We start from the raw sequence: 9,658 nt of genomic DNA, 5'->3' as shown, positions 1-9,658 counted from the left end.
TCCCCCCCCCACATAAAAAAAAAAAAAAAAAAAAAAAAAAAAAAAAAAAAAAAAAAAATTAAAAAAAACCAAGACATTTCTAAAGTGAACACATGATGGGATCAGTTGAACACATGCTGGGATCAGTCCTGAAGAACTTCAAACTCCGGCTGTCCCAAAGGAAAAGTTTAGCAGCTAACCAAGAAACAGAGAATTATCTATTCTCTAGGTAATATTCTGCAGAGCACTTTAGGTGTTATCTTAACCTTTTAGAGAACATTCAGCCTTTTCCAGAATGTCTAACTCCTAAGTTTTCTCAGTTAGCTCACCTGTCTAAAGAAAAATCACACAAAGTCCTGTAGCCACTAGATAAAACCTGGTTTCTCCAGTCAACTTTAGTTTTCAGAAGTCCACAAAAACTGGCCTTATTCCAAAGTCTGAGAAGGACATTAGCCCAAGACAGCCAAAGCTACTTTCTTTCATTCTGTGTTTTCACGTGTCCCTACCAATACTCTCAGTGCAGCCTCTCACTGAGTGCAAGGTGTGTGTGCAAGCATGAGGGCAGGAGCTACAGAGAGGTGGGAAGGAGACATCACACGCTCCAGCAACTCACTGTCATCTGCCTTGGCTCCCAGCAGTCCTCACAGGACTGCAAATGCTGATCTGCTGGAGACAGGAATGTTTCTGCATAAAGGAAACAGTGGCATCATCAATAATGAGCAGACAGTACAATGTTGTTTCACCCCACCACTAACACAATCTCCCGGTTTCTCCTACACAGGAGACAAGCTTTAGATTATTCTCAGCTACAGCAGAGCGATGACAGCTGACATCACCATTCTGTAAGAATCCAGGCCAGAAATTCAGACTACCAGTTGCATCAGTTTTTGGGCAACAGTTCAAAGCTAAACATGTCACAAAAGTCCTGCTCACTCCATTAGAAAAGTCTCTTCCAAAACCCCAGGTGCTACTTAGTATTCCAACAACCAGTGCCAATTATCGTCTAAGTTTACAAACACTTAAACAAGAGGCTGACAACTTTAACACCAGAGCTGTACTGATGCTGCTCCTGAGTCACCTGCCGTCACAAAGGGAATTCGTTCCATTTTTCACTAAAGAACTCTCTTAGAGGAAACAATGTTTTCCACACGCAAAGGCAAATCCTAAAGCTTTCTATTTTTAGAACATCAGATTTGCTGAACAAACTCATGATTTATCAAAACCTGTATTCTGTCTCTAGGGTAACTGCTGTCACAAAGCAAAGCACACCTATTTCCACACACGTAATCTTAATAGAACACACAATAACAAAAGACACAGAATCAAATTCATCCCAACATTACTGCAGCCAGCTGGCATGACTGGGGCTGCATCCGCACTGCCACTACATCCCAGTCACAGCACCTGGCTGTTACAGAATTCCCTATTTTTTAACACATACTCCCTGTGGGAGGGAATTCTTTTTAGTCAGTTGTTCTGTACAAAGTCTTTTCTTACGCTGTGAAATTCTCCCAAGTAAAATCTGCTCAAGTTTGTGGGGCAGGGACTCTGTTTAGACTCCACTCTTCACGTGCACATTTGCTGCGTCTTCTCACCTTGATGGCACAGCAACCAGCACTCCCGGGGAAGCATCACTTCTGCATATTGTGCTGTTGAACTGCAACTAAATAGTAACAACTTACACTTCTATTAGCTCTTCTCTTTTGTGATCTAGCATAACAATTCCACACTAAAAACCCCCTCCTAACAGTGAATAGTCCTTCTTGCCCTTTCTCGCAATATAAGTTCAGGGGGGAAAAAATAAAATCATTGTTTTCCTTCAGTACCTCCCAAACTGGATGCAAATGTCAAATGGTCATCACTGTACCATTTCAAGAGAAACACTTTTCTCTGGAAGACTACCTCCATTCCACCACAACATTTCACTGAAAATTTTAAGCAGATGCTACTGGTTTGTGGTAATTTTTAAGTAAAGACATTATTTCAAGCACAAATGTCTTTCTACTCCCAGAAAAAAATCAGAAAAAGGCACCAGTGCCAAAGAAAGAACATGGAGGTCTTCCAGAGGAAAGTATGAACAACAGGGACCCCCAAAACTATGTTACACAATGAACTAAAGCAGAGACTCCAAAGCCTTCTCACACCACAAAGTTCACTTATCACTTTCTCCCAGCTAGAGCAACTGCCTATAGCAAACATCACTAACACTGCTTTGCTGACAGACATTAAATATCAGCACCAATAGACCTGAAACTTACATGAAAATGGAGAAACTTCCTATGAGGATGTTAACAAATAGCAAGATGACTTAGTGACAGACAAATTTCCATTCCCACGCTACTTAAGTAAGACCACACATCAGTTTTACAACATGAAAAGTTCACTCAGTAACACCTCTGCATCGCTTGAAAAGGTAGGCCTATGGCCACAGGGATATGTATGGAAGATTTTTACACTTCTAAAAGCGGCCATAATTTCTAGAGAAAACACTATCCAAAAGTCCTTTGCAAATAATACCAAATAGGGACATTTGGCCACTGATGAACACAGAACATGCCACTGAAGACTCTAAAGCTGTGTAAACACACCATGAACACCAATGCTGGGAAAGCAGCAAAACAGGATTCTGTAAGAATCTGAGATTTAGTCAAAATCCAGAGCTGGACAACAGCAACTGAAACAGAAACTAGGAGAGGGAACTGAATTAGTCATCACTGTTTAACTTCTTATATCCATGGCCACTAGTTTTTCAGCTCCCCAAACCATCCCACTCTCCTCTAGCACAGCTGGTACCCCATGCTCATGCAGACTCTAAGTAAAGACTTTCAGCTACTTAATTACTATTTCCAAAAGCACTGCAACCAGTCTTCAGCTGGTCTCTCACAGAGGCATTGGCCACGCTGGCCTCTGCTCTTGGTCATTAGATCTGATGGGATCCTATCAGCACAACTGGTAACTGGACAAACCAGGTCACGCTGTGTAAATGAACATACCGTGGTTCCAGCTCCTGCTCTGCTGGAGACTGGCACCATCTCCAGTTTGGCATTGTTGGGCAGCCTAGCAAATCTCCACTGCAAAGACAGGTCCAACACATTCCTCTGAAACCTGAAGGAGAACAGAGCCTATGAGCAACACAAAGTCCAGGTATTGTGCAAGAGAATTCCCAGGAGGCTGACTAGAAGCCATAGAACATGATTCAATAATGAACAATTGGTAACTATAAAAGCATCATCAACAAAAGCTATTCTGCACACCAAAGCAGCTGCAGTTTGTAGAGGTCGCAGAGATGATACCCAAATATATGTTCTTCCTTTAAAGGTTTTAAAGAAATAAACAGCAACCAACTACATAACCAAGCCTGGTTAAATACCAGTGTACTCTTTTTTTTTTTCAGTGCTACTCAAACGAGTTTGCAGTTAAGACACCATAAAAGCACAGGGTCAAACCCCCAGGTAAGAGGGGAGACGGGCGTTGCTGCTCTGCGGCCTGGATGAGGTGCACGCGTGGGTGTCCCGTAACAGCGACACGGGGCCTCGCCGTCCGTCCCAGCACCGAAAGGAACGCGGCACAGGGAAACCGGGGCGAACCGACCTCAACAGAGCTCAGTGCGTGCCCGGCCCCCCGCACTGCCCCCGCCCGCCGCGGATGCGCCGGGCCCCGGCCGCGCCGCGGGCTCGGCAGCGCCAGGCCCGGCGCGGAGCACGGCGGCGGGCGGGACCTCTCGCACAGCGGCAGGCGGCCGGGCCCGGCCCCGCGGCGACACTCACTTCAGGCCGTACTCGCCAGGGCTGCCACCCTGCTTCCTGCAGACCTCCTCGAGGACCTGCGGAAAGAAGACAGGCGTCACGGCCGGCCCGCGGCCCTGCCTCCGCCTTCCCCTCGGCCCCCTCCCCGCCGCGGACCCACCTGGAGCAGGACCGTGCCGGGCCCCACCCGCACCGTGACCCGCCGCCCGCTGGGCGCCAACACCGACACCGCGGCGCCGCCCCCGCCGGCCGCCCAAGCCTGGTTAAATACCAGTGTACTCTTTTTTTTTTTCAGTGCTACTCAAACGAGTTTGCAGTTAAGACACCATAAAAGCACAGGGTCAAACCCCCAGGTAAGAGGGGAGACGGGCGTTGCTGCTCTGCGGCCTGGATGAGGTGCACGCGTGGGTGTCCCGTAACAGCGACACGGGGCCTCGCCGTCCGTCCCAGCACCGAAAGGAACGCGGCACAGGGAAACCGGGGCGAACCGACCTCAACAGAGCTCAGTGCGTGCCCGGCCCCCCGCACTGCCCCCGCCCGCCGCGGATGCGCCGGGCCCCGGCTGCCCGCGGCCCTGCCCGCTGGGCCGGGGCGGGGGCGGCTCCGGAGCCGCCGCTGTCTCGCAGCTCCGCGGGGAGCGGGCGGGGAGCCAGGCGCGCGTCCCGCTGCGGCTGTCGGCGCCTGTGTTGTCCCTTGGGTTTCCAGTGTCGGGATCCTCCTCCAGGGAAATAAAACATTTTCTCGTTTTACCGGGACCCTGCCCGGCAGCGCAGGCGGGGATCCCTAACCGAGGGCCGGCCGGCCCGGGCATCGCCAGGCAGAAATGCCCTGGGCTGGAGGGCTCGGATCTCGCTCCCGAGCAGTAGCACCGAAATCCCTGCGCTACGGGGAAGGTTCTCCGGGACCAAACAACATCCCTGGCGAACGCCGCGTGTCCGGGGAACGGGGACCATGCTGCCGCCTCCCAGTGCCACCGGAGCGTCCGGGCAGTGTCACGATCGGGGCGCCGCTGGTCACACAAAGCACAGCATCCTGCTGCCCCTGAGAGACATTTCTTCTGGCAAAAAAAAAGGAGAAAAAAGTTCATTTGGAACCTCGTGGTCAGTGCTGCAAAATCAGATGGTCAGGAGAGATGGCTGCAGCCAAGGAACCAAAATTATCATACATTTCACAACACACAATTTCCCAGAGACTTTATTTCATTTATGGGTTTCCCCTTCAGTCTCAGCATGGCCTCTGCATCAAAGGCACTCTCAGATTCGATGACAGTCTGTTTAGTTTGCTATCATAAAAAGAAAACAAAACAACTCACCAAAAAAAAACAAGAAACCAAAAAACAAAACCCAAAACTTTTAGTTTGAGTAACGACTGGAATTTATTTAGCCTAAGTTGTAACCACATGCCAAATACTTTCTCTTTTCTCTACTTCTTCTATATTTATCCTATATGTTAAGTCTCCACCTCTACCCCAGCACCCACAAAAATGTCTGGTTTGCTTGGCTTATAAAAGAAAAAGATCCTTTCAAGGAAAGACACTTTCATAAGAGATAACACTTGGTTGTGTTAACCATATCAGCAGTGTCAGAGAAGGGAGAAAAATCGGAATTTTAAAGATGGAGAGATTTCCCGTAGCTTATGCATGTGGATTTCCAAGTCCATCCAATACCATAATTGTTCAGTGACATGTAGAAATAGTAATAAAGAATGTCTGGGTGTAAAATGGTTAAAACAAAGCTTTAAAAGTCTTTACATTTTGTTAATTCCATTGGGCAGTATCATTGCCATTACATTTATAGAGCTACAGTGTTCAGGATATACAGTTTTCTACCTTTTCAACTGCCTTGTGCTGTAAATATACATGAGGAGGTGTGAGGACTTAAGGGAAAGATTTTCTCAAAGTTGACACACTTGTCTAAAAAAGGGTGCAACAAATATCTGATATTCAAGTACTTCTTAGTCTTTAAAATAGGGAGAGACCCAAAGCTCTGCAACTATCTCACACATAATGAAGATATCCCATTCTTCCACTAGTTAATACTTTTGCTGGAGGCGAAGAAGCAATGAAGATGACTTTGTTAACTGCAGTGATATCCCCCTGCTCAGGCAGAGCAGCCCTTCCAGTCTGAAAGATGCACATTGGGTTTCATGGCCCAAAACACTGGTCTCATTTCTGGATGGGTGTAGCTCCTCTTTGATGTCTGAAGCAGGCAGCTGCTTCATCTTTTGCACCTTTTTTGCATCTGGAAGTGGCACATCCCTTAAAGAAACATTGCTCCTGTTAAAAATACACCAATGTAATTTGAGCTGAACATTTCCAAGTCGTGGGATTAGAGGTGATTCTGGTTATTAATAGTATGTAATAATCATAAAGTTGCATGGAAGGGAAGTTTCATACCCAGAGCCACTTCTAATCTCAAATATTTATCTGAAATTAGAAGCATCAGGAGAGAAACAGCGGGGTGATTACAACCTGGAGTCCATTAAAGCACCACAAAGAAAGAGGACCTCATTTAGGAATGGCTGAAAACCATTATATCAGATTTTAAAACCTTATATCAGATTTCTGCCACTGTCAGGCTGGAAGATGCCTGCAAATCTACCAGGTGAGCCCCAGCCAAACAGCTTCCAAAAATTTGTCTTAAATTGCTTTTTTTTTGCTAATTAGAGTGAACACGCTGCAGCACGATTTCCCTAATCCCACTTTTCAGGCAGCTGGTGCTTTGCATTCAATACATAGCCCTGGCACTGTCTGCATCTGCACTGTCACAGGCATACAGGGAGTAACACACATTTGCTTCTTCATAAAGTAGCAAAACCTCACCTGCTTTTATTTTTTATGTCTTCTCTCAAAATGAACAGGAAATTAGCTGTGAACATGTAGAAATACGTAGTAACAAGCTCCAAAACATGATGCAGAACAAGCTGCTTATCACTGTAACGATAATTCTGGAGTGTTTCAAGAGGTGGTTCCTACCAGCGCATCACCTGGCACATCACATCCGTACCCAGGTTTCAAGAGGGCTCTGCTGCTCTCCTGGAGGTCTTTACAGCCCCTGGCCTCAGGGTCAGGAGGCAGCAGTAGCATGGCTGTGCAAAAGCAGGATTCTGTGGGTGAGTAGTGCTGCATGGGGTAATTTACACCCGACACAGGAGCCAAGCAATGAGCCAAGGAGCCTGGTCTGAGCCAGGGCTGCAGCGTTGCTCAAATCAGCAATGAGAGGTGGCTGTGAAGGGGAACCATACCTGTGGCACGAGCCCTTACACAGCAGCCAGGTGTAACCCTCTGGGCTGCTGGGTTTCCTTGGGAAACATCTGAAGGGCTAGTGCTGGGGCTGCCTTAGTCCTGGCAGGGTATGAGGGAATTCAAAACTGTCTCATAAGCCTTGGTACAGCATAGTCCAACACACTGAACATATAGGGACACATCTCAGGACATAGTGGAACACATTATGCAGGACATTTCACTTTCAAGGGTATTAAATTAAAACAATACCTCCCATAACATTATTCTCAATCACTAAAAGTCTCCTGCTTGCCTCCTATGTGCTTCACTCCTACCAATAGAAATGCCAACTGTCCGGTGCCTGGAGCAGGACTCCAATTCTTTCAGCTTTCTCTGAGCTTCTTTTTGTACGGAGGCCAATCTATTCAATGTAGGGAGGCTCTTATCAAAAGATTAAAACTCTGAACATCTCGTGCTGAAGTATTATAAAATTACCAAAAATCTGTGTCACTTTGATGGCCACTCAAGTTCAGTATGTCAAGGAGTTGAACGGTACCAGATTTAAATGTTTAGAAATCAGAAAGGCTGTTACACCAGACCTACAGACTTACATTCTTCCTCATAGCCCTTTGCTCAGCCATGAAAAGTAATGCAACACTTTCCTGAGCTTTGGAAGGATAGCAGGAGTGCTCTGAACGAACCTTACCCGAGTGACCCGAACCAGAGGTCAGAAAGCTGAAGAGGGCTCAGTAAAGTCAAGCCACACAAAATTTTAATTTCTTTGCTTCACTTCTCAGGACAAAGATCTGCAACTTTAACACGCATTCCTCTCTGCCATAAGATGCCTCCCTGGTGCATCATAATCAGTCACACCTCAATGCACCAGCTGGTTACCAAGCAAGGCATTACAGAGTGCAGGAACTCAGCCCCAGAGGAGAGAAAGAGCAGGGACACGAGGGGAATGCAAGCCTGGCAACGGGAGGCACAGCAGCTTTACTGTGGAGGAAGCCGCTCAGCAGTCTTGCCCCTTCTGGTTTCATGCTGTACCTAGTGGACTATGAGGTCCTGAAGTTGTTTATGCCACCTTTTCCAGGGATTCTGGAGCACTCTGAGGACTTACTGCTTCAGACTTTGCACTAACTGACCAGTTTCCAGATAAAGCTCTGCTCGGGCTGACTGATGAGTTTTTAACTTGCCATAACTAACCTCAGTGATCCCTTGCTTGGAGCCGGCAGGGACAGTGAGGAAGGGAGGTTTAGGCCAGCGTAGAGAAAGAGACAATGATGCAGAAATGTGCTGGGACCAGAAACTTGTCGGGGGGGATGTAGTGCACTTGAGGAGGTGCAGTCAAATGAGTAGCTTTTCTTGGCTTTAAAGACATTGTTGTCAGTATTAGCACTTAAATAAAACATTTGGGGGTAAAAGTCTGAGCGAGAACACAGCAAGAACTGAGAGTACGTAAGAGTAACTGAAAGATAAAAAAACCAACATGGCAAGCAAACCAAAACCACATGCTACGTGTGTAGGAAACAGAGCTGAGCCTACATTCAGAAAGCCCAAACACAGTAAGGTAAAAAATATAGTTGCAGCAGTTGGACAGCCCTAATGCCAGCTTGACAAAAAAACTTCCACGTGCTATTTTAAGATTATTCTATTTTCACCTTTTCTGATCCCAGATAGATTATATTTCCCCGTAAAGACAATCTTCCTGTTCCTTTCTGGAGGGCTGGTGAGGAGCGTATTATTCAAAGCGTAGCATTTTCTCTGTTTCTCCTCGGTGTTTAACTCCGAGGTCTGCAATAAGGCCATTTCCAGGGAATTACCCCTCTCCCAGAGGACCAGCACTCTGGTGACAACACGGCTTTTTCTCCAGGATTTTTCTTGCAATTCCTGGAAACGTCCGGGCCCCGGGGGAGAGCGGCGGGCGGTAAACCTCGGGAGCTGCGGGGAGCAGCAGGGCGCAGACCCCGAGCCCCGGGCAGCCGCGCCGGCGGTCGGGGGCTGCAGGGGGGCCGGAACCGCCGCGTCCGGCCTGCCGTGACTCCGGCGAGCCCGGGGCCTCCACGTCCCCTCCTGTTCCCGGCAGCAGCATCCTCCCCGGTCACCCGCGGAAGCCGAGCAGACCGGACGCCGATGTCCGGGACCGAACGGCCGCTTCCCGCTGCGCTGCGCGAACCGGGGCCGGGCCGGAGCGCGGCATCGCGGGCCGCCCCCGGGCCGGAGCGCTGGACCCCGCGCCAGAGCGATCGGGGGGCGCGGGGCTGAGCTCTGCCGGTGAAGCGGCGGCGGCACGTCCCGGGGCGGGGCGGGCGGTGCCGCCGACGCGGAGCCGGGGAGGAGCTGCCGTCGGGGCTGGGGCGGCGATGGCGTCGCCGTCGAGCACGGGGCGCGCCCCGACGGAGCGGCCCACCGTGCCGGTGCGGTGCGGCGCGGCGCAGACCCCCCGCTCCCTCCGCCTCGCTCCGAGGGGGCGGAGGGCAGGGCAGGGCGGGGGCTGGCCGGCTGCTGCCCCACGCGGCGCCCGGGCTGGCGGCGCCCCCGGCGCGCTCCCCGCGCACTCCGTGCCCCTCTGTCATGCTCGCCGCCTGGGAGCGGGCGGCGGGCTCCTGTGCCGGCAGCCGCGCCGCCGAGCCCGCGCCGCCGGCGCTGCCCTCTTCGCCCACCGCCGACCCCGGTCCCCGCGAGTGGCGCGGCGGGGCGCGGCGGGGCG

General features: G+C 49.9%; 1 protein-coding gene across 2 annotated transcripts in view; it reads right to left on the bottom strand.

Annotated features, from left to right (window-relative positions):
• ASPSCR1 (ASPSCR1 tether for SLC2A4, UBX domain containing) overlaps positions 1 to 3,960 on the bottom strand; it is a 34,743-nt gene extending 30,783 nt beyond the window's left edge. For both annotated transcript variants that reach the window (XM_041465990.1, XM_041465991.1), the window contains exons 1-3: positions 3,886 to 3,960; positions 3,747 to 3,802; positions 2,973 to 3,084 (exon numbers count right to left, since the gene is read on the bottom strand). In XM_041465990.1, coding sequence (XP_041321924.1) covers positions 2,973 to 3,011 — 39 coding nt within the window. In that variant the 5' untranslated portion in view covers positions 3,012 to 3,084; positions 3,747 to 3,802; positions 3,886 to 3,960. The remainder of the gene's footprint in view (positions 1 to 2,972; positions 3,085 to 3,746; positions 3,803 to 3,885) is intronic.
• Between the last annotated feature and the right edge of the window lie 5,698 nt (positions 3,961 to 9,658).

This window comes from Pyrgilauda ruficollis, unplaced genomic scaffold (genome assembly GCF_017590135.1).
Source record: "Pyrgilauda ruficollis isolate IOZ18807 unplaced genomic scaffold, ASM1759013v1 scaffold196, whole genome shotgun sequence".
Classification (NCBI taxonomy): domain Eukaryota; kingdom Metazoa; phylum Chordata; class Aves; order Passeriformes; family Passeridae; genus Pyrgilauda; species Pyrgilauda ruficollis.
The sequence above is the reverse complement of the archived record's forward strand: the minus strand, read 5'-3'. Positions and strand labels throughout refer to the sequence as shown.